The sequence below is a fragment of the Rhinatrema bivittatum genome, chromosome 1 (genome assembly GCF_901001135.1).
Source record: "Rhinatrema bivittatum chromosome 1, aRhiBiv1.1, whole genome shotgun sequence".
Classification (NCBI taxonomy): Eukaryota; Metazoa; Chordata; class Amphibia; order Gymnophiona; family Rhinatrematidae; genus Rhinatrema; species Rhinatrema bivittatum.
Genome location: NC_042615.1, coordinates 406,638,841 through 406,664,087, shown reverse-complemented (window position 1 = coordinate 406,664,087; position 25,247 = coordinate 406,638,841). Strand labels below are relative to the sequence as shown.

At 45.0% G+C, this 25,247-nt stretch overlaps 1 protein-coding gene across 4 annotated transcripts in view; it reads left to right on the top strand.

Annotated features, from left to right (window-relative positions):
- The window catches only part of LOC115091917 (maestro heat-like repeat-containing protein family member 2A), a 646,218-nt gene that overhangs the window by 90,717 nt on the left and 530,254 nt on the right, over nucleotides 1-25,247 (top strand). For 3 of the 4 annotated variants that reach the window (XM_029602285.1, XM_029602257.1, XM_029602266.1), the window contains exon 3: nucleotides 4,686-4,828. In XM_029602285.1, the coding sequence (XP_029458145.1) occupies nucleotides 4,686-4,828 (143 nt within the window). Of the gene's footprint in view, nucleotides 1-2,074; nucleotides 2,187-4,685; nucleotides 4,829-25,247 lie in introns of all 4 variants that reach the window. The other variant, XM_029602275.1, reaches the window with a different exon arrangement.

Here is a 25,247-nt window from a genome sequence, read left to right as displayed (position 1 = left end):
TGAATAGAATAACATTCAATAATTAAAAACTCATATAAAAATCTTCCAAACATCAATAAAATATTTCAAAACAGACACATCAAAATAACCCAACAATTAAAATAAGGATTTTAAAAAATTCCCCATTATCCATACCTTGAAATGTTTGATTTCCAGATGCCCTGAAATTGTCATGGATTAGCAGGCAGAGAGTAACTGGGGTAGTTGTGCACACACATGCTCCCTCTCATACACACACATGCTGTCACTCCCCCACATATACATACACATGTTCTCTGTGACTCCCCCACATATATGCACACATGCTCTCTCTCATTCTCCCACACACAAGCACACATGCTCTCATTCAGTCTTCCACATACATGCTATCTCTCCCACATACATGCAAACATGTACTCTCTCTCTCCCACACACATGCACTCTAACTCTTCCACACACATGCACACATGCTCTCTCTCACTTTCCTGAACATATGCTCTCTCTCACTTTACCACACACAAGCACACATGCTCACTCTCACTTTCCTGCACACATGTTCTCTCTCTCTCTCACTCACTTCCCCCTTGATGGAGCAGGCAGCAGCAATTTCCTTCTTCAGCCTCCATGGTCTATGGAATGACTTCGAGCCACAGGGCTGTGCCAGCACTAGCATTGGACTACTTCCTGCAGGGGCGCTCCTCCTCCTCCGAAGCAGTGCGGCCCTGCTGAAATTGACAGCGTGGTAAGCATGGTCTTAGTAAATGGAAAAGCAGCGTGACCCCACCAGAATCAGCAATGTTGCTAGTGGGGCCAATCTGCTTTTCCACTTGCTAAGGCTGCGCCGACCATGCCATCAATTTCAACAGGGCTACCTACTTTTCTTTTGCTGAGGACCCACCAGTGGCTGACTATACTGCTCTTTTTGGCACATGGCACATTTTGGATGCGGCATCTATGGCCGTGGCCATATTGGCCAAAGGCACGCTACATAGACTCTCTAGCACTTTATCCTGAGCTTCCAGAAGTTCATCCAGAACTCCCACCCAAAAATTGCAAACAACAGATGTCTAATATCAATTAACAGGTGTAAAATTGCACAAATAAATTAATTTATACACGAATATCTCTTATAAAATAGCAACTTCCACATGTACCTCTTAACCACACCCTGGAATGCCCCTAGGGCACCCCTTTTTTGCATGATAACTGTGCGCATGAAACCGAAAATACACACGTACTTTTGATGTTTATAAACTCGCATGTACGTGAATACAGGCTACTTATGCACATATGCTCATTTTTCATGCAAACCTCTTTGAAAATTTACTAAAACATTTGCACCTGAGGCAATGAAGGATGAAGTGGCTTGCCCAATGTCACAAGGATCAGCACTAAGTTCACTTTGAAAATTGGTTTAACTTATGTAAAAATTTGCTAACTTGCTTATACAAGATGTAACAAAACTATGTCATATATATCTTATCCCTTCTTTCTTTTCTCTATATGTAAATGTGATGGAGTCTACAGTTATGTCACCATTAAGACCTGAGTGAGCCTTTAGTTCAGCTAGAGTGTAGGTTAGTGTGAGGGGAAGTTTACCATTTAAATACAGCCCCTCCCTTTGAGGGGTCTGGAATGCCATCCCCCTTGAGAGTCTATATAGCAGTTCCCTACAGAGAGCTCAGGAGGCAGTCCTTCTAGGTTTGCTGAGAGTTTGGAAGTAGAGAGAAGTTTTGCTTAAGTTGTTTTTCAGACCCAGTCAGAGCACCCAGGCAAGCCCTGCTTGGTGGTCCTGATCAGGGTCAGGAGGGGTTTCCTTTCCAGTCCACTCACTGGCTGATTTGGATTTTCCCTCTGGGTTTAATTTTTGGACTTAATATTTTAAGTGGTAGGAGCCTTGTGAAAGCCTGTACACCAAGTGGGCTCAGGGCACAGGGAACCCTGTGTTTGGGGCTATACAGGTTAGAGAAGACCTGCCCTCTAAACCCTTCATGAGAAAAGGAGGTGTCAGTAACCTGCTGTAAGGAGGAACTCTGGTGTTATATTATGTTGAGTTCAAGATCCAGGAGGAAGTTTTGCCTGCCTTTCCTTCCAGTTTGAAACAAAGAGAGCTGCTTGCTACAAGGGGATTCTTCCCATCAGGGATCCAGAAAGAAGAAATAAAGAGACTTTGCAAGAACAAAGGGGATCCTGAAGATCTGCTAACCGTGAGTAAGGGAATCACAAATCACTGTGGACATCCATCTGGTGTTTTCCTGGGGAGAGAGAGAAGAGTTACTCTCTATGCCATAGACTTTTTACCATTTTTTAACAGTTTGGAAGAGGCTTTTTGATCATTCTAAAGAAACCCTGCCTACCTGGGAGCTTCACTTTACCTAATCCAAGGGAGTAGATGCTTCTCTGGCCCTGATATGTGAATCCTGCACAGACAGAGGGAAGAGATTGAAAGAAAAGAAAACAAGAGAATTCTATGGCGCTGCAGTTTGAGTTATTGTGCCATTCATCACCATTGTTTGAACAGTATAGATTTTAATTTTGGACACTAACACAGTGACTCCAGAGTATTTATTTTGCACTCACTGCACACACTATAAGGACAAGACCCTTCTCCCAAGGGAACACAAAGGAACAGGGAATGTGTAGAAAGGACACTCTTGTCACATTGGGCCCTGGAAATAAATCTTCCCCCCACCTACAAAGGATCCAGCCCTGGGAGTAATGCAGTATGTGAAAGAGGTGGCCGGTGAGTGGTTCCAGCCTCAAAGAGAACAAATTCTTCTATGGCCCCACTCATGCAGGATAGGCCCACTGGGGTGGGGATTACATAGAAACATAGAAATGATGGCAGAAGAAGACCAAACGGCCCATCCAGTCTGCCCAGCAAGTTTCACACTTTTTTTTTCTCATACTTATCTGTTACTCTTGGCTCTTAGTAACCTTTTGGTTCTATTTCCCTTCCACCCCCACTGTTAATGTAGAGAGCAGTGTTGGAGCTGCATCTAAGTGAAATATCTAGCTTAATTAGTTAGGGGTAGTAACCGCCGCAATAAGCAAGCTACACCCATGCTTATTTGTTTACCCAGACTATCTAATTCAGTCCTTGTTGGGTGTCTGTATATAGATCCACTTTTCTTCATTCCCCCTGCAGTTGAAGCAGAGAGTTATGCTGGATATGCGTGAAGTATCAGTCTTTCTCCCTTGCCGTTGAAGCAGAGAGCCAAAAGAACATAAGAACATAAGAAATTGCCATGCTGGGACAGACCAAGGGTCCATCAAGCCCAGCATCCTGTTTCCAACAGAGGCCAAAAACCAGGCCACAAGAACCTGGCAATTACCCAAACACTAAGAAGAACCCATGCTACTGATGCAATTAATAGCAGGGGCTATTCCCTAAGTATAATTGATTAATAGCCATTAATGGACTTCTCCTCCAAGAACTTATCCAAACCTTTTTTGAACCCAGCTACACTATGTGTGAAGTATCAGACTGTCTCCCCTGCCATTGAAGCAGGGAGCTTGTTAATAAGTTTGTTAACAAACTTTGTTGCTTTTTCATACAGTATGGAAACTTTCAGATCATAGAGATGATTACTCCAAAGTCTGACAGTTGCTAATTCTTGCCCATCTAATGGATAAGTAATGACTTTATTTTTTTTTTACTCCAAATGTTCAGTTTCTTTTTACATTGAAGCATAGCTTATAAATCTGTGACCATTTGTCTAGCTTTTTCAGGTCACCTTCACACTTTCACTCCTTCCTCATATGTCTGATACAGATGTTTGTGTCATCTGCACTCATATTTTTCCTTCATTTCTATCTACAATGTTCCTAATAAAAATATTGAAAAATATTGAACCTGTCATGGAGTATGAGCCCTTGAACTGTGGTGACATTGGTGCTGCCCGTCTGGTAACCCAACTGAGCCCCCACTGACAGTAGACAGACTCGCTCGGATTGGGACAAGTTCCAGGCTTCACCTGTACCAGCCTCTTCCCCCGCAGGTTGAGCCCTTGGGTTCTGAGGCTGGCAGGATTTAGGTGAGAATCCAAAGAAGATCATATAGGCAGAGTCAGTAACTAGGCCAAAGGTCAGGACAGGCAGAAGACAAGCAGAGACATGAACCAGACAGCGGTCATGTCAGGCAGAGATTAGGCAGCGTTGGCATCCAGGCAATGGTCAGAGCAAGCAAAGATAGGCAGCATCAGTATTCAGGCAATGGTCAGGCATGAGAGAGCAATCCTGGGACATGAGAGAGCAGGCCTGGGACAAAGCAAATGGAAGGAGTGAGCTGGAACAAGGCAAAAGGCAGGAGCAGGCTGGAACAAGGCAAGAGGCAGGAGCAGGAGAAGCAACACACAATGCAGACACAGCAGGGGACCTATTGCTGAGGCACCATCTAGGAACATGGGCCAGGTTTAAATCCCTGGCCTGAGTGGATATCATCGGAGCATGCAGCTCCTGCTTTCCCACTGTGGGAAAGCAGGAGCTGCATGCTCCTGTGATGAGTGAGGCTGGTTGCGGGTCTTGTGATGAGTGAGGCTGGTTGCGGGTCATCCCTTGATAGACCCAACATTACAGAGCAATAGAGTTCCTTACTGGTGATTATCTCTTTGCTTGTGAGCCATGAATTATAGTGCAAATCTTTGATTCCAATCCTCTTTCAACACAATTGTTCATTCAAGTATCACCTTCTTTTATAATTTCAGATACCCTCTTTAAAATGCTCAGTTTTCTGAGAGAAGCGAATGAGATAGCTGTGAATGACATTATTTCCACTATCATCCAATATGAACTAGCCAAGCAGAAGGAGGTGGTAGAGATTCTGCTGGAGATCCTGCAGCAGGAAGAGGTATGGCAGTGGTCTCACTGATATTCCTCTACAACAAAAAGCCAGGAGCGTAAATTTAATGAACAGGGGTAAATTTTTAACATTGCACATAAATCAGTTGGCAAATATACACTTCAATTTAACTTTGAAAATTATCCACAAAAAACTATGCACACACAATTAAACCTGCTATTTGGTGCCTGTACAATTTACGCCCATAAATCCCAACCCCGCCAAGATTCTGCCTTCTGGAATGCCTCTCCCCTATCAGCCTAAATGTTTGTGCGTATAATATTACATGTCTACTGCTCATACAATTTTCTTAAGGGCCATTTCTGCAGGTAAAGAACTAGTATACTTGCAGAAGTCCATCTGAAAATGACCCTCATAATGGGATCATAGGGAACACCATGTTTCTTGACTTCCATTCTGGTTTGGAGTAAAAAGAAAAAGAGAATTAAAGGTAATGAGCCACCCAGGTTGGTAGTAACCAACCTCTAATGAAAGAGGTGTTATTATAGTCATTGTGTGCAGTAAAATTTCTGAAGTTCATGAATTCTGAAAATTTGCATTAATGGAATAAATTAAGAATAATTGGGATAATTACCTTGTACTTAGATTTTGTTTCTATCTCTGATATGTTTCCAAATTACTTTATTCTTCTTCATCATTGTATTCTTCCATGAGTTAATTTCCTTTCTTTTCCTGATTTTTTAATATCTATTCAATGTTATACATTGTTGATACTGATACTGGATTATTTTTGTTCTGATAAACTAGAATATCAATCTCTGACCATGTTTTGACTTGGCAGTTTTCTCCTGCTCCTTTATATTTCCAAATTAATTAGATGCATAACTGGGATCTGGTGCCATGAGCCTTCATTCGCAACTACCTAGGGATTTTTCCAATATTTTATATATCCACCCCCTCTCCTTAATATACTGTACTTAATTAAGTCATTGTAGTGACGATCCTTGGCTGGAGGCCATGTTCCAGAGCACCTTCTAGAAACCTATAGTCATGGGCCGTGAATCTGGCCACTTCACTTCAACCTTGAGTAATGACCATGACTTCTTCCATGTCAATGGTTGTGAATTCTGCCCCAGCCTAGCTGATCCAGAGAAGCAGAAGACCTGATTCAGGAATTGAACCAGGAACTTTTTGAGAAGAAATATTAACTAATAATTCTTTAACATTTCTGGAGTCGATTCACAACCATTGTCTGGCCAGCAAAGTTAGCTGGATAAATGTGTCCTGCTAACTTTGTCAGGATATTAAGCAGTTATCCAGATAACTTATCTGGCTAACATAACTCAACTCTTAAATGTCTCTGAAATGCCTCCAAACTAGGTTTTATCTGATAAACTAAACTAAACTAAACTAAACTAAATTAAGCTAAACTAGTTAATCAGATAAAACCTAGTTTGGAGGCATTTCAGAGACGTTTAAGAGTTGAGTTATGTTAGCCGGATAAGTTATCTGTTTTTAACTAATTGCATATTATATATTGCCTGTTTATAATTTATTGTATATCACTTTGATTCACCTATGTAAGAAATGTAATCTGCCAAGATAAATAAACTAAACTAAACTAAATTAAACTAACTAGTTAATTATCTTGGCAGATTACATTTCTTACATAGGTGAATCAAAGTGATATACAATAAATTATAAACAGGCAATATACAATATGCAATTAGTTAAAAACAAGGAAAACAAAAACACACAAAAAATATAAAAAATAAATAGTTAAAGAAAAGGTACAATAAATAATGTTTGCATAAATTATACAAAACCATTTGAAGTGATTAAAACTGAGGTTACAGGAAAGTAAAGAGAGAAAATTACAGCAAAAATAATTACAACTGCAAGTGACTAGGAAGAAACATCTTGTACTACTGTTAAGGAGAAAAAATACCACTGCAATTGCTACTATAGTAGAAATTGCAAAGCTAATCAGTAAAAGCCTGAATGATGAGAAATGTTTTTAAAGACTTCCTGAATCTTGCATAGCCCTTCTTGAAGTGCAGAACTAAAGCATGTGAATTCCAGAGACTGGGAGCTACATAAGAGAAACTTACTTCATAGGGATGTGAATCGTTTTTTAACGATTTAAATTATCGTCCCGATAATTTTAAAATCGTCATTAATTGGTAAGGGACTCGATACAATAGGAATTCCCTCAATTTATCGTGAAAAATCGTTAAATCGAGTACAGGAATTATTTGGGGGGAGGGCGGGAAAACCGGCACACCAAAACAATCCCTAAACCCACCCCGACCCTTTAAAACCAATCCTTTACCCTCCCCCACCCTCCTGAACCCCCCCAAAATGTTAAATTACCTGGTGGTCCAGTGGTTGGGGGGGGGGTCCCGGTGCGATCTCCCAACCTCGGGCCATTTTGGCTACCACTGATAAAAATGGCGCCGATAGCCCGATAAAATAAAACCCATCCCGACCCTTTACAAATTACCCCTTTGCTTCTCCCACTCTCCCGACCCTCCCAAAAACCTTTTACATGTACCTAGTGGTCTAGTGGGGGGTCTGGGAGCCATCCCTTCAATCATACCCTTGGTGCCGGTGCTGGACTGGTTTCAAAATGGCGCCGATCGCCTTTGCCCTCACTATGTCACAGGGATCGACCGTTGCTCCCTGTGACAAAGTGAGGGCAAAGGCGATTGACTGCCAGTATGGCGCCGATCGCCTTTGCCCTCACTATGTCACAGGGAGCGACCGTCGCTCCCTGTGACATGGTGAGGGCAAAGGCGATCGGCGCCATTTTGAAACCAGTCCAGCACCGAGGGTATGATTGAAGGGATGGCTCCCGGACCCCCCGATAGACCACCAGGTACATGTAAAAGATTTTTGGGGGGGTCGGGAGGGTGGGAGAAGCAAAGGGGTAATTTGTAAAGGGTCGGGGTGGGTTTTTTTTATCGGGCCATCGGCTCCATTTTTATCAGTGGTAGTCAAAATGGCGCCGATGGCCCGAGAGTGGGAGATCACGCTGGGACCCCCCCCAGTGGACCACCAGGTAATTTAACATTTTTTGGGGGGGGGGTTCGGGAGGGTGGGAGAGCAAAGGGGTCATTTGTAAAGGGTCAGGGTGGGGTTTTTTTAAATCTGCTCAGGCCTCACTAAAAAATTAACGATGTGAATTGGAATCGGAACCGATTCCAATTCACATCTCTAACGATCCGATTTTTTTCTCCCTCCATCCGAACCTGATCGTTAAAACGATCGGGCACATGATTCACATCTCTATTACTTCATAAGTGTGTTCCAATCTAATAACCTTTGGTGATGGAAAGGTCAGTAACTCCTTCTGTGAGCAGCTAAGACAACAACCTGGTTGATAGGGGATAAAAAAATTTAGAAGATACAGGGGAATATCCCACTAAAGTGCATTAAAAGTTAGGCAACCAATCTTGAACTGAATGCAAAATGATACAGGGCAGGTAGCCAGTGGAGTTACTGTAACAGCAGATTAACATGGTCAGATTTCATTTATTTATTTGGGTTTTTATATACAGCCATTCCATGTGAGAATCACTAGATTACACCGGTGTATAAGGTTAAACGTAATGTACAAAGAGTTAAAAGGAAGGCATATAAACAGGAAGACATTCAATGAGCATATCCTAGAATTAAGGGTGAACCTTTAGTTACAGAATTAGTGAGAAGACATTGTTGAAAAGTCAAGATTTCAGATCTTGTTTAAATTTCTTGGCATCAGTAGTTATTCAAAGGTTTCTGGTAAGGAGTTCCAGAGCATGGGCCTGCTATTGATATAGCTCTGCCTCTTGTTTGTTTTATCAAAAATTGGCTTAGCAGTGGTATTCTGTACTGTTTGGAGTCTTCTAATGTAGTTGGAAGAGAGACCATCAAACAGAGTGATGCAATAGTCTAGGCCAGTGATTCTCAACCGGTGTGTAGCGACACACCGGTGTGTCGCCAAGAACATGCAGGTGTGTCGCCACACTTCCAGGTCCCACGCTGACCCAGCTGCTTCCCGGTCCTCCTCCGTCCGGGCTTAAAATGCTATCAGCCTGGGCAGAATGCGGCAGAACAGCTGGAGTCAGTGGCACCGGCATGGTCTCTTCTTCCCGCCCCCCACGCCCTGGAAGAGGAAATGGTGAGCAGCAGGTGTGTGCGCGGGAAGAAGAGACTATGCTAGTGTGGTCAGCGTCGACCCGAAGAACAGAAGAGAGGCGCGGCCTGAGGAATGAGCAGTGCGGCTCGCAGAAAAATGAAGAAGAACATCAACCCCCGCGGCCAATGGGACTCTTTTCTCCGTGAGGGCTGAAAATGAAGGAGGTTAGGGTTGGGAGGAGGCTGCAGCTGCTGCTGCTAGTTCCGGGGAGGGAGAGAGAGTGAATGAGCAAGCAAGCATGTGTGTTTGAGATCCTGTGTGTGTGTGTGGGTGTGTATGTATGTGAGTGAGATAGCATGTATGTAAATGAATGAGAGCCTGTATATGTGAAAGAGAGTATGTGTGTGATTGAGAGCCTGCCTGTGAGAGAGAGAGAGCATGAATGTAAGCTTATGATTGGGAACCTGTATGTGTAAGTTTGTGATTGAAAACCTGTTTGTGTGAGAGTATGTGTGTATGATTGAGATCCTTTGTGTGTGAGAGAGATCATGGGTGTGTATGATTAAGAGCCTGTGTGTATAAGTAAGGGAGAGAGCATGTGTGTCAGTGTGTGACTGAGCTGGTTTAGGTGGGAGAGCATGTCAGTATTTATTTATTTATTTTTTAACTTTTATATACTGATCTTCTTGCATGGGATACAAATCAAACCGGTTTACAATGAACAATAACCTCGCATGAGAGCGTTACATAGAACATGAAACACCGAGTAAACTATGAAAAAATTAAATAAAATTAAATAACAATAAACAGTTAGGGCTTGATTGAGCCAAAAGGATGAACAGTTAGTAAATGAGATACATAAGACTTAATAAATGAGATACAATGACATGGGGCAAGATCTGAAGAGATATGAGCAATTAATCAAGAGGGTTAATGAATGCCTAGATAAAACTTAGTTACCATATACAATACTTGCTGGGTGCCCTAAGACAAGCTATGGTGAATTAGTTTGGCTAACATGATGGTTCTGAAAACGCTGAACTAAATAACCATGTTTTGAGGGTTTTTTTGAAGGAGATTGGGCAGCCTGTGATTGAGAGCCTGTGTGTAAATGAGAGAAAGAGAGAGCATGTGTGTCTGTGTCAGATTGAAAGCTGGTTTAGGTGAGGGAGCATCTGAGTATGTGATTGAGAGCCTGTGTGTAAATGAGAAAAAGAGAGAGCATGTGTGTCTGTGTCTGATTGAAAGCTGGTTTAGGTGAGGGAGCATCTGAGTATGTGATTGAGAGCCTGCGTGTAAATGAGAGAAAGAGAGAGAGCATGTTTGTAAGCATGTGAATGAGAGTCTGTGTGTGAGAAAAAAAGACAGCATGTATGTGTGTGATTGAAAGCCTGTATGTGTAAGCGTGAAAAGATAGACAGCATGTGTGTAAATGTGTAATTAAGGGACTATATAAGTGAGAGAAAAAGCATGTGTATATGTGAGTGACTGAGAGCATGTGTGTATAGGTGTGTAATTGAGAGCCAATGTGAGAGAGAGCGCTGGTATGTGATTGAGAGAGAGGAGAAAGTTCCAAGGAAACTACCCCTCCTCTTGCTAATTCAAAACAATCTCAGGACACCTGGATATCAAATGTTCCCAGGTATGCAGAGCAAAAACATTTTTGTAACGGGGACTGTGAGTGAGGAGAGAGGATTCCTGGCACGCTTACCTGCAGAGCCAGTTCCAGCAGAGACGGTGAGAGGGAAAAACACCAGCGACGGAGTGCGGCAGAGCTGGCTGACGTCATCAGCGCAGGACCGCGGGATAATTTAAAAACCCACGGCTGAGCGGCGTGATTTGGGGACTGTGAGTGAGGAGAGAGGATTCCCAGCACGCTTACCTGCAGAGCCAGTTCCAGCAGAGACGGTGAGAGGGAAAAACACCAGCGACGGAGTGCGGCAGAGCTGGCTGACATCATCAGCGCAGGACCGCAGGATAATTTAAAAACCCGCGGCTGAGCGGCGCACAGCCGACGCCAGTGCGCGGCTTTGACCGGCTTCGACCGCCTTCGATTGCCTTTGATTGCCTTTTACTTCCTTTGACTGGTAGTGATTTTTTCTGACAGACCTTGACTAATTGGGGTCTTTTTTGACTATTTATATGGGCAGGAAACGTAAGGCGAGAATCTATACCTCCTCTCCTGCTCCAAATAATATTGGGCCTATGGACGCCCATGTCAATAGGAAAGTGCCACAGACGGACTGTGAAAGTGCCATTTTGGAAGTGTCCCTGAGTTCGGGCAATAGTCCAACTGCACCTCCGCAACCTCCAGGAGCTTCATTGGTGGAAGGAACTATTGAGGATAGTCAAGCAAGCATGAGTAAGGGAGAAGGAGATTCTTTAATCCCAGAAAGCCCTTCTGATGGAATATCACAGAAAACTGTAGATAGAGCCACACTAGGAGCTCCTTGTAAGAGTCTGTTGAGTCCTAAAGAACCATCAGACATTACGTTGAGAGACTTGTGGAAAATGCTGGTTAGACAAGACTCCAATGTCTCACAAGTAAATGAATCCCTTACTTCTCTAGTAAATGTGAATAAAGGGTCAATTGAAGAACAAGGGAAAAAATTATTGGAATTAGAATCAGCTATGAAGTCTATAACTAGTAATGTTCAAAATATCCAAAATGCTGAAAATATGCATATTGTAGACAGTTTATCACTCCATTCAGAGTTGGGAAATATAGAAAATATGCTGCGTATTAAAAATGTGCGCTTGGTTAACTTTCCAATAACGAGACAACTGTCACCATATGAGTTGTTTAAGAAATTTTTAATAGAAAATCTATCATATGAAGTTGATAAGATTCCAAGTATATCTAAGATCTTTTATTTCCCCTTACAATCTAGATCTTCACAAGATGGAGATCTTGAGAAAAGTCCAGGGATTTCTTCTTTTTTGGAGGAATCACTGGATATTATAAATAAAAGAATAACCTTATTTGTTTCCTTCTCTCTTGAGAGAGAGAAGGATCAGGCATTTGAGAAGTTCTTTAAGAACAAAGGGGCGGATTTTAAATGCCCTGCGCGCATAAATCCGGCCGGATTTACGTGCGCAGGGCCCTCGCGCACCGGCGCGCCTATTTTGCATAGGCCGCCGGTGCGCGCACAGCCCCGGGACGTGAGTAAGTCCCGGGGCTTTGTAAAAGGGGCAGGGAGGGGGCGTGTGGGGGGCGTTCCCGAAACAACGAGGCGTTTCGGGGGCGGGCCCGGAGGCGTGATGCCGGCCCGGGGGCGTGGTCGAGGTCTCCGGACCATCCCCCGGGTTGGGTGATGGCGCGCCAGCAGCCCACTTGCGTGCGCAGATTTACGTCTGCTTTTAGCAGGCGTAAATCTGCCAACAAAGGTAAGGGGGGGTTTAGATAGGGCCGGGGGGGTGGGTTAGGTAGGGGAAGGGAGGGGAAGGTGGGGGGAGGGTGAAGGAAAGTTCCCTCCGAGGCCGCTCCGAAATCGGAGCGGCCTCGGAGGGAACAGGCAGCGCGCGCTGGGTTCGGCGCGCACAGGTTGCACAAATGTACACCCCCTTGCGCGCGCTGACCCCGGATTTTATAAGATATGCGCGGCTACGCACGTATCTTATAAAATCCAGCGTACTTTTGTTCGCGCCTGGTGCGTGAACAAAAGTACGCGATCGTGCAAATTTTTTTAAATCTACCCCAAAGAGTGCTCCTTTTGTAGGCAAAGAGTATGGGGCGGATTTTAAAAGGCGCGCGAATAGCCTACTTTTGTTTGCGCTCCAGGCGCAAACAAAAGTACGCTGGATTTTAGTCGATACGCGCGGAGCCGCGCGTATCCACTAAAATCCTGGATCGGCGCGCGCAAGGCTATGAATTTTGTATAGCCGGCGCGCGCCGAGCCGCGCAGCCTACCCCGTTCCCCTACCTAACCCACCCGCCCGGCCCTGTCTAAACCCCCCCTTACCTTTGTCGGGGGATTTACGCCTCCCAGAGGGAGGCGTAAATCCCCGCGCGCCAGCGGACCTCCTGCGCGCCGGGCCGCGACCTGGGGGCGGGTACGGAGGGCGCGGCCACGCCCCCGGGCCGTAGCCACGCCCCCGTACCCGCCCCCAAAACGCTGCCGACACGCCCCCGAAACGCCGCGACGACCGGGCCCGCCTCCTCCAAGAACCCCGGGACTTACGCGAGTCCCGGGGCTCTGCGCGCGCCGGGAGGCCTATGTAAAATAGGCTTCCCGGCGCGCAGGGCCCTGCTCGCGTAAATCCGCCCGGTTTTGGGCAGATTTACGCGAGCAGGGCTCTGAAAATCCGCCCCTATATGTATTTCCTGATGTCTCGAGGCCCATACAGGCCCGTCAAAGACAATTCCTAGCCCTGAAAAGTAAAGCCCCAGAGATTGGGGCTACTTTCTATTTAAAGTTTCCCTCTAAGTGTTATATTAATTTTCAAGGAAATAAATTCATATTCTCAGACCCATTACACTTGGAGACATTCCTTGTGGATAAATCTGAGACAAAGAGAGTTTAGTAACATCATATAATGAGACCAGAAAGAAAACCTATTGACACTCTCTCCTTTCTGATTTATTGTGTGCTTATATGAATTTAGTATGATCCCCCGTTTACAATTTCTTGTTCAACATTTGTTGATTTTCAGAAATTGGTATTTGAACTTTATTATGTTGTATAACAAGATTTCTTTTGATTATTTGAAATTATGGATGGTATATAATGAAAAATTTTCAATAAATTGTAAATTGAAAAAAAAACAAAAAACATTTTTGTATCTGGGTCTTTGTGTCTGCTATTTTGAAATATTTTATTGGTATCTAGAATTTTTTTATATGAGTTTTTAACTATTGGATATTCCACTCATCAGCTGTTTCGAAATAATCTGTTCTTTTTGTTAGTATGGTTTTACTGCTACTGATTTTATATTTCTTGATTTGTTTTATAAGGATGGGTGAATTTTCTTTTTTCCTTTATTACACTGCATACAGAGACTCTGGCTTGTTGCAGTTTCCAATTCAGTTTTTTCTGCATGCTACTAGTTATGTGTTTTGGTCTCTTTATTCTTTGTTAGGTGAGGGTCAGCACATGTGATTTAGGTGAGGTTTTCTGCTGGCGTGTAGTTTCTGTGTAGGGCTCTATAGTAGCGTGACCTTGGTCTGTTTTCCTAATAGGAGATGTATTGTTGTCTTAAAGCCTGGTGTAATATTTTCAGTGTTGTCTTTTCTTAGGTAAGGTGGTTACTGTTTAAGTGCTGGAAACTGATGCTGTTTTGGTGTGGGATGTTTACTATTTATGCAATTTCTGTTCAGACAGAATACGTATCTTTTCCTTGTGTCATTTTAAACAATAAAAATAATTACCGGACCTTTACTTTTTATTTCCGCCGTGAATTGTTATGAGCAGTGTGTCACACATGTGGGCGTGGCCTGTCAGGTGTATCACGATGGGAAAAAGGTTGATAACTACTGGTCTAAGCGACTGAGAATGAGAAAGTATGTCAATGTTTTAAGATCATGAATATCTAAAAAAGATCTGAGTTGCCTAATGAAATGTAAAAAGTAATAGGGATGCTGGACAAGATTGGAAACATGCATAGAAAAGTTTAGTGAGGGGTCAAGCTGAACTTCCAAGGTGGTGACTGCATTTTTTAATGGAATTGGCAGTAGGAGAGGGAAGATCCAGAAGATTGCTACTTCTGACAAACCACATTGCCTCAGACTTTTCAGGGTTCATATAGTAACATACGGGCCGATTCAGTACAGTGTGCTCCGGCGGAGCGCACTGTTAACCTGCGTTTGGATGCGTGTTTTCGACGCGCTAGCTTTACCCTTTATTCAGTAAGGGGTAATAGCGCGTCGAAAACACGCGCCCAACCACACCGAAACTAATAGCGCCCGCAACATGCAAATGCATGTTGATGACCCTTTTAGTTATTCCCGTGCATTTCAGTAAGTAAAATGTGCAGCCAAGCAGCACATTTTACTTTCAGAAATTAGCGCCTACCCAAAGGTAGGCATTAATTTCTGCCGGCACTAGGAAAGTGTACAGAAAAGCAGTAAAAACTAGGGGTGTGCATTCGTTTTCAACGCATATGTAAAACGCAAAGTAATTTTTTTTTTAACTTAAAAAAGTGATGAGGCGAAAATGATCGGATTTCCAACGTATTCAACATAGCTATGTTGAATACGTTGAACCGCGAGGAGCGCGCTTTTATCGCCGCCATTACCTGCGAGCTCGGAGCCCCGGATAACCTCAAAATGGCAGCGCCCCTGCGGTAACCATGCCAACCTGTCTGACCCTTTCCTGTGAGTCGCAGTGACTCACAGGAAAGGGTCGGACAGGTCGGCATGGATACTGGAACGCAGCGAATCTGCGTTCACGTTTTCAGAGAAGCACTGAATGCAGCGAATCGCGCTGTCATTCAGTGCTTCTCTGAGGATTTACTGACGAGCCACCACTATATAAGCAGCAGCAGCACGAGGGCTCACGGACATTTCCAGCGATTCTGTGGGGAGGTGGGCAGAGGCATGCTGAGGCAGGCAGGCAGGCAGTAAAGCAGAACCAGAACCAGAACCAGATAATAGACAACACAGAACAGATTCTGTGTTAGGCTAAAAAAAAACAAACTTAACATTGTTATTGAGTGAGTCTGTTCATTTTATGCTGGGAAGTGCCTGGGCCGCAGTACTCTGCCTCATATCTACTTAAAAGCAAGCTAGTTCTGTGTGTACTGCACACACACATTGAGTGCACTCACTGCCAGGCAGGCAGTGAGGCAGTGGGCATTGTAAACAGACTGAACATTGTCCTTCAGTGAGTCTGTTCAATTTGGTATTTTTAAACAGACTTAACACCATTGTCCTTGAGTGGGTCCGCTGGGAAGTGCCTGGGCCGCAGTACTCTGCCTCATATCTACTTAAAAGCAAGCTAGTTCTGTGTGTACTGCACACACACACACACATTGAGTGCACTGCCAGGCAGGCAGTGAGGCAGTGGGCATTGTAAACAGACTGAACATTGTCCTTCAGTGAGTCTGTTCAATTTGGTATTTTTAAACAGACTTAACAACATTGTCCTTGAGTGGGTCTGCTGGGAAGTGCCTGGGCCGCAGTACTCTGCCTCATATCTACTTAAAAGCAAGCTAGTTCTGTGTATACTGCACACACACATTAAGTGCACTCATTGCCAGGCAGGCAGTGAGGCAGTGGGCATTGTAAACAGACTGAACATTGTCCTTCAGTGAGTCTGTTCAATTTGGTATTTTTAAACAGACTTAACAACATTGTCCTTGAGAGGGTCTGCTGGGAAGTGCCTGGGCCGCAGTACTCTGCCTCATATCTACTTAAAAGCAAGCTAGTTCTGTGTGTACTGCACACACACATTAAGTGCACTCACTGCCAGGCAGGCAGTGAGGCAGTGGGCATTGTAAACAGACTGAACATTGTCCTTCAGTGAGTCTGTTCAATTTGGTATTTTTAAACAGACTTAACAACATTGTCCTTGAGTGGGTCTGCTGGGAAGTGCCTAGGCCGCAGTACTCTGCCTCATATCTACTTAAAAGCAAGCTAGTTCTGTGTGTACTGCACACACACATTGAGTGCACTCACTGCCAGACAGGCAGTGAGGCAGTGGGCATTGTAAACAGACTGAACATTGTCCTTCAGTGAGTCTGTTCAATTTGGTATTTTTAAACAGACTTAACACCATTGTCCTTGAGTGGGTCTGCTGGGAAGTGCCAGGGCTGGGAGTACTCTGCCTCATATCTGCTTAAAAGCAAGCTAGTTCTGTGTGTACTGCACACACACACATTGAGTGCACTGCCAGGCAGGCAGTGAGGCAGTGGGCATTGTAAACAGACTGAACATTGTCCTTCAGTGAATCTGTTCAATTTGGTATTTTTAAACAGACTTAACACCATTGTCCTTGAGTGGGTCTGCTGGGAAGTGCCAGGGCTGGGAGTACTCTGCCTCATATCTGCTTAAAAGCAAGCTAGTTCTGTGTGTACTGCACACACACACACACACATTGAGTGCACTCACTGCCAGGCAGGCAGTGAGGCAGTGGGCATTGTAAACAGACTGAACATTGTCCTTCAGTGAGTCTGTTCAATTTGGTATTTTTAAACAGACTTAACACCATTGTCCTTGAGTGGGTCTGCTGGGAAGTGCCTGGGCCGCAGTACTCTGCCTCATATCTACTTAAAAGCAAGCTAGTTCTGTGTGTACTGCACACACACATTGAGTGCACTCAATGCCAGGCAGGCAGTGAGGCAGTGGGCATTGTAAACAGACTGAACATTGTCCATCAGTGAGTCTGTTCAATTTGGTATTTTTAAACAGACTTAACACCATTGTCCTTGAGTGGGTCTGCTGGGAAGTGCCTGGGCCGCAGTACTCTGCCTCATATCTACTTAAAAGCAAGCTAGTTCTGTGTGTACTGCACACACACATTGAGTGCACTCACTGCCAGGCAGGCAGTGAGGCAGTGGGCATTGTAAACAGACTGAACATTGTCCTTCAGTGAGTCTGTTCAATTTGGTATTTTTTAAACAGACTTAACAACATTGTCCTTGAGTGGGTCTGCTGGGAAGTGCCTGGGCCGCAGTACTCTGCCTCATATCTACTTAAAAGCAAGCTAGTTCTGTGTGTACTGCACACACACATTGAGTGCACTCACTGCCAGGCAGGCAGTGAGGCAGTGGGCATTGTAAACAGACTGAACATTGTCCTTCAGTGAGTCTGTTAAATTTGGTATTTTTAAACAGACTTAACACCATTGTCCTTGAGTGGGTCTGCTGGGAAGTGCCAGGGCTGGGAGTACTCTGCCTCATATCTGCTTAAAAGCAAGCTAGTTCTGTGTGTACTGCACACACACACATTGAGTGCACTGCCAGGCAGGCAGTGAGGCAGTAGGCATTGTAAACAGACTGAACATTGTCCTTCAGTGAGTCTGTTCAATTTGGTATTTTTAAACAGACTTAACAACATTGTCCTTGAGTGGGTCTGTTCATTTTGGTATTTTAAACAGACTGAGCATTGTCCTTCAGTGGGTCTGTTCATTTTGGTATTTTAAACAGACTGAACATTGTTATTGAGCGGGTCTGTTCATTTTGGTATTTTAAACAGACTGAGCATTGTCCTTCAGTGGGTCTGTTCATTTTGGTATTTTAAACAGACTGAGCATTGTTCTTGAGTGGGTCTGTTCATTTTGGTATTTTAAACAGACTGAACATTGTTATTGAGCGGGTCTGTTTATTTTGGTATTTTAAACAGACTGAGCATTGTCCTTCAGTGGGTCTGTTCATATTGGTATTTTAAACAGACTGAGCATTGTTCTTGAGTGGGTCTGTTCATTTTGGTATTTTAAACAGACTGAACATTGTTATTGAGCGGGTCCGTTCATTTTGGTATTTTAAACAGACTGAGCATTGTCCTTCAGTGGGTCTGTTCATTTTGGTATTTTAAACAGACTGAACATTGTTATTGAGCGGGTCTGTTCATTTTGGTATTTTAAACAGACTGAGCATTGTCCTTCAGTGGGTCTGTTCATTTTGGTATTTTAAACAGACTGAGCATTGTTCTTGAGTGGGTCTGTTCATTTTTGTATTTTAAACAGACTGAACATTGTTATTGAGCGGGTCCGTTCATTTTGGTATTTTAAACAGACTGAGCATTGTCTTTCAGTGGGTCTGTTCATTTTGGTATTTTAAACAGACTGAGCATTGTTCTTGAGTGGGTCTGTTCATTTTGATATTTTAAACAGACTGAACATTGTTATTGAGCGGGTCTGTTCATTTTGGTATTTTAAATAGACTGAGCATTATCTTTCAGTGGGTCTGTTCATTTTGGTATTTTAAACAGACTGAGCATTGTTCTTGAGTGGGTCTGTTCATTTTGGTATTTTAAACAGACTGAACATTGTTATTGAGCGGGTCCGTTCATTTTGGTATTTTAAACAGACTGAGCATTGTCCTTCAGTGGGTCTGTTCATTTTGGTATTTTAAACAGACTGAACATTGTTATTGAGCGGGTCTGTTCATTTTGGTATTTTAAACAGACTGAGCATTGTTCTTGAGTGGGTCTGTTCATTTTGGTATTTTAAACAGACTGAACATTATTATTGTGGGACAGTGGGCAGTGTTACCACTAGTACTCAGTGACATTAAATCCATAATGTCAGGGAAAGAGAGATGCAAGCGAATTATTGGGACTGGCAGCGGAGGCACCGCAAAAGACACCAGTGCAACATCACCAGTACAGCTAAAAAGGCAACTGTCGCAATCAAAAGTCTTTCTAGGGGATGGCAGTTCCATGGCAAAAAAAAAGAAATCGGACCATTAAACTTTGCAATCGCCACCACGTGTTTCTGGCCCTGTAGTTTTGGAGGAGAGTGAAGATGAGGCAGAGTCTAGCCAGACAAAATTTACACTCCCAAGAGCAGCCAGGGGACAGAAGTCTCCAGTAAAACTTCGCGGTGACAAGGTAGTGCTGGCACTGTTAGCTTCTGATTCAGAAGAAGAATCTTCTTGGGTGGGATTCTCATCAGAAACGGAAGATGTAATACCTGACGAATCTTCGGAGAATTATCAGTTAGTCCTGTTTTAGCCTCCACCTCCAGAATTCTGCAGCAGGGGACACATTCCAGTGATATCGAGGAGGAGGAAGAACTGTCAGAAGGGAGACAGAGGGTGACTGTTGCCCCCACTGGCATTGCTTCTCTGGGTGCAGTGGGTGCACCACCCACACCCACTACCCCTAGTACCTCAACTCCAGTGCCACCATCCACCCCCAGGGTGGGAAAGAGAGGAGGATCACAAAAGAAATCTGCGATCTGGGCACATTTTACAGTGACAGAAGACCCGCGTTATGCTCGGTGTAATTACTATGCCAGGGATATTAGCAGAGGCAAGCAAATGGGACATCTATCAAATTTTGGCATGACCCATCATATTAACAGGCAACACCCAACAAGATTACTGCCATCTGGGGATGGTGGCAGTTTCAGTCGGGGGACCCCTTCCCCTTCCAACAAGGGTGCAGTGGTAGGAAAGCAGCAGAGTCAGCCCACGCCCTCATACCCTTCTAGCAGTCAGGCGGCAGGCCAGCAACCCACTGACATGTGGCAGAAGCGACAATGCACCATGGAGGAAATGGGGTGGAGTGCGGTAACGCTATCCCGGGGTAGGAGGCAGGCAGCGTCAAAAGTTGTAACCAGGAGCACTGGGGAAATGATAGCCCTTGATGACCAGCCCCTGCAGTTAGTGGAGAATGTGGGTTTCAAACGTTTTTTGAAGGTCGTACTTCCAAATTACAAAGTCCCCTCCAGAACCACATTTAGTAGAAAGGTCATCCCCAGCCTGTACAAGCACTGTCTCAGTCGCTTGCAAGCACTGCTAGGTAAGGCAGACGGAAGAGTGCATTTCACCTGCGATATCTGGACCGCCATGAATGCTGCACACTCTTACCTCTCTCTGACAGCACACTGGTGGGACATGGCTGAGGCAGGGGCAGCCAGCAGCTCTATTACTGAACAAGCATCAGGGTGGAGGTGGGCTTTACTGCACACCCACCTGACGGACCATGCCCATACCGCTGCCAATATTCTAGCATGCATCATAAAGATGCTGGCGAGCTGGCAAGTACACCAGCGAGACAGTAAAACATGGGCAGGATTTTTTGTCACAGACAACGGTGCAAACATGGTTAAGGCAATAAGCGATGGGCGGTTTAAGAACATCCGATGTTTTGCACACACTCTGCATCTGGTAGTGAAGTCAGCTCTGGGCTTGGAGTCCAAGGACAAGGAGACTGAATACCTCCGTAGGTTAATACAGAAGTGCAGGAACATAGCAGCACACTTCCACAGAAGTGTCAGGGCGGGGCGGGTTCTCCGAGAAAAGCAGACTGATTTGGATATGCCTCAGAAGCGTCTCATTCAAGATGTTGCCACCCGGTGGAATTCCACCTTTATGATGCTGGAGAGGTTACTGGAGCTGCAGACACCCCTTCATGAACTTTCTGGTACAATAGACATAGGTGTGCAAAATCCCCTAGGGCATCACGATTGGTTAGTCATGAGTCAGCTGGTAAAAATCCTGCAGCCCTTCAAGGATGTCACGGAGGAGCTGAGTTCCAGAAGTTCCACCTTGGCTGACATCATCCCTATAGTGAAATTCCTGGATGACCATTTGGAGGCCTTTAAACGGCAAGAGGGAATGACTGCTGAGGTGCTGCAGTGTGTGGACGTTTTGCAGCAGCAGGTGAAAGACAGATTAAGGCCTTTAACAGAGGACAGCACATACATGCTCGCCTCTGTCTGTGATCCCCGTGTGAAAGGTAAACTCGCCCTACAGACCAATTGTCTGTCATTTGTGAAGGAGCTGTTGTTAGCACAGGTCCGTGAACAGGAGTGCCATAGGCGGAGACAGATTAGGCTTGAAGCAGTGGTGGAAACAGCAGGCACGTCACAGAGTTGTGCTGCTGCTAGCCCTGGCAGGAGAAGCACTGTGTCAGTGACAGATACTATTATTAGTACCTCCTCCTCCACGTCAGAACGCCCAAGGCATGTTGGCCATAAAGATTCATCAGTTGTGCAATGGGCGAGAGAGAAAGTAACTGGATTGAGTGACTCTCAGCCCTCCCAAGCACAGGAGGAGACAGCAGCACAGCTGTCAGTGACACGGTATCTCTCAGAGCCGATAGAGAACATGCAGACAGATCCGCTGGCATATTGGGCACACAAGTCCACTGTCTGGCCACACCTAGCCAAAGTGGCTGAACGATATCTGTCATGTCCACCAACCAGTGTGCCCAGTGAACGTGTCTTTTCAATGACAGGGGATATCATGAGCCCTCACCGCTCAAGGCTGGCACCAGAGTTGATGGAAATGCTAGTGTTTTTGAAAGTAAACCTGCCATTGCTTGGCTTTCCAGATTTTCCTTGTGAATGGCAAGATGAATAAAAGTTATTGAAAGCTTTGCAGCAGCTCCAATTGCCTCCTATGCTCAAGATAATGTAAGCACTGCAGCACATGTTCTTGACATGAATTGCTGTGCCTGACCGGCGTCTACTGTGCAGCCCTTGTGCTCCTACAAGTGTTATACCTCCATTGCTGTGCCCGTTCATCCAGGCCTTGTGTTCCCACAGGTGTTTTAACTCCATGGCTGTGCCTGTTCATCCAGGCCTTGTGTCCCTAGGTGGGATTGACCGCTGTGCCTGTTCATCCAGGCCTTGTGTCCCTAGGTGGGATTGACCTTTCTGCTCGACTGCTGCGCCTGTTCATCCAGGCCTTGTGTCCCTAGGTGGGATTGACCGCTGTGCCTGTTCATCCAGGTCTTGTGTCCCTAGGTGGGATTGACCTTTGTGCTCGACTGCTGTGCCTGTTCATCCAGGCCTTGTGTCCCTAGGTGGGATTGACCTTTGTGCTCGACTGCTGCGCCTGTTCATCCAGGCCTTGTGTTCCCACAGGTGTTATAACTCAGTGGCTGTGCCTGTTCATCCAGGCCTTGTGTTCCTCTGGGGATAGGGAAATACCTACAGTACCTGAGTGTAATCAAGTATGAAGTGCTAGAAACGTTTTAGAATAAGAATATAAATACATTAAAAAAAAAAAAATTACTATCCGAGTATCCGTATTCATCCAGGCCTTGTGTTCCCACAGGTGTTTTAACTCAGTGGCTGTGCCTGTTCATCCAGGCCTTGTGTTCCCACAGGTGTTTTAACTCAGTGGCTGTGCCTGTTCATCCAGGACTTGTGTTCCTCTGGGGATAGGGAAATACCTACAGTACCTGAGTATAATCAAGTATGACGTGCTAGAAATGTTTTAGAATAAGAATATAAATACATTAAAAAAAAAATTACTATCCGAGTATCCGTGTTCATCCAGGCCTTGTGTTCCCACAGGTGTTTTAACTCAGTTGCTGTGCCCATTCTTCCAGGCCTTGTGTTCCCACAGGTGTTTTAACTCAGTTGCTGTGCCCATTCTTCCAGGCCTTGTGTTCCCACAGGTGTTTTAACTCAGTTGCTGTGCCCATTCTTCCAGGCCTTGTGTTCCCACAGGTGTTTTAACTCAGTTGCTGTGCCCATTCTTCCAGGCCTTGTGTTCCCACAGGTGTTTTAACTCAGTTGCTGTGCCCATTCTTCCAGGCCTTGTGTTTCCACAGGTGTTTTAACTCAGTTGCTGTGCCCATTCTTCCAGGCCTTGTGTTCCCACAGGTGTTTTAACTCAGTGGCTGTGCCCGTTCATCCAGGCCTTGTGTTCCCACAGGTGTTTTAACTCAGTTGCTGTGCCCATTCTTCCAGGCCTTGTGTTCTCACAGGTGTTTTAACTCAATTGCTGTGCCCATTCTTCCAGGCCTTGTGTTCCCACAGGTGTTTTAACTCAGTGGCTGTGCCTGTTCATCCAGGCCTTGTGTTCCCACAGGTGTTTTAACTCAGTGGCTGTGCCTGTTCATCCAGGCCTTGTGTTCCTCTGGGGATAGGGAAATACCTACAGTACCTGAGTGTAATCAAGTATGAAGTGCTAGAAACGTTTTAGAATAAGAATATAAATACATTAAAAAAAAAAATTACTATCCGAGTATCCGTGTTCATCCAGGCCTTGTGTTCCCACAAGTGTTTTAACCTAGTTGCTGTGCCTGTTCATCCAGGCCTTGTGTCCCTAGCTGGGATTGACCTCTGTCCTCGAATGATGTGCCTGTTCATCCAGGCCTTGTGTTCCCAGAAGTGTTTTAACCTAGTTGCTGTGCCTGTTCATCCAGGCCTTGTGTCCCTAGCTGGGATTGACCTCTGACCTCGAATGATGTGCCTGTTCATCCAGGCCTTGTGTTCCCACAAGTGTTTTAACCTAGTTGCTGTGCCTGTTCATCCAAGCCTTGTGTCCCTAGCTGGGATTGACCTCTGTCCTCGAATGATGTGCCTGTTCCTCCAGGCCTTGTGTTCCCACAAGTGTTTTAACCTAGTTCCTGTGCCTGTTCATCCAGGCCTTGTGTCCCTAGCTGGGATTGACCTCTGTCCTCGAATGATGTGCCTGTTCCTCCAGGCCTTGTGTTCCCACAAGTGTTTTAACCTAGTTGCTGTGCCTGTTCATCCAGGCCTTGTGTTCCTACTGGTGTTTTAACTCCATTGCTGTGCCTGCCTGTTCATCCAGACCTTGTGTTCCCACACGTATTCTTATTTCTGAGAGATCTTCCAATTCCTTTGTCATCAGCTGAAGTGCGTAAGTACAGTCGGAATTCACTAGACGCCAACGGAATTCACTAGACGCCAACGATATTCACTGGACGCCAATGTAAACACCGGGTACACCCAACTCTAGGGGTGGACCCGTTCCAGGGAGTCCTTCCCTGAACAAGCATCAGGGTGGAGGTGGGCTTTACTGCACACCCACCTGACGGACCATGCCCATACCGTTGCCAATATTCTAGCATGCATCAGAAAGATGCTGGCGAGCTACCAGTGTTTTAACCTAGTTCCTGTGCCTGTTCATCCAGGCCTTGTGTCCCTAGCTGGGATTGACCTCTGTCCTCGAATGATGTGCCTGTTCATCCAGGCCTTGTGTTCCCACAAGTGTTTTAACTCCATTGCTGTGCCTGCCTGTTCATCCAGACCTTGTGTTCCCACACGTATTCTTATTTCTGAGAGATCTTCCAATTCCTTTGTCATCAGCTGAAGTGCGTAAGTACAGTCGGAATTCACTAGACGCCAACGGAATTCACTAGACGCCAACGATATTCACTGGACGCCAATGTAAACACCGGGTACACCCAACTCTAGGGGTGGACCCGTTCCAGGGAGACCTTCCCTGCACAAAGGAAAGGGAACTCTCTCCTGGGCCAATTGATAAGAAAACCCCAATTCTGCAGTCAAAAATAGGCTGGAAATCCTTCCCCCATTGACTTTAATGGGCGACTTATCGACATAGACTCAACTTATGGAATTCTACATATGTCCATATTGACTGAAAATGATCCCCCCTTTCGACTTATGGACTTATGAACATAAACTTTTGGTCTGCACATCCCTAGTAAAAACTGCTTTTCTGTACATCCTCTGACTTAATGTCATGGCGATATTAAGTCAGAGGTCCCAAAAGTAAAAAATAATTAAAATAAAAAAAAAATCTTTAAATCAGCCCGCAGCTCACGGGTTGAAAACCAGATGCTCAATTTTGCTGGCGTCCAGTTTCCGAACCTGTGGCTGTCAGCGGGTTTGAGAACCGATGCCGGCAAAATTGAGCGTCGGCTGTCAAACTCGCTGACAGCCGCTGCTCCTGTCAAAAAGAGGCGCTAGGGACGCGCTGGTTTCCCTAGCGCCTCTTTTTTTTTTTTTTTTTTGTATG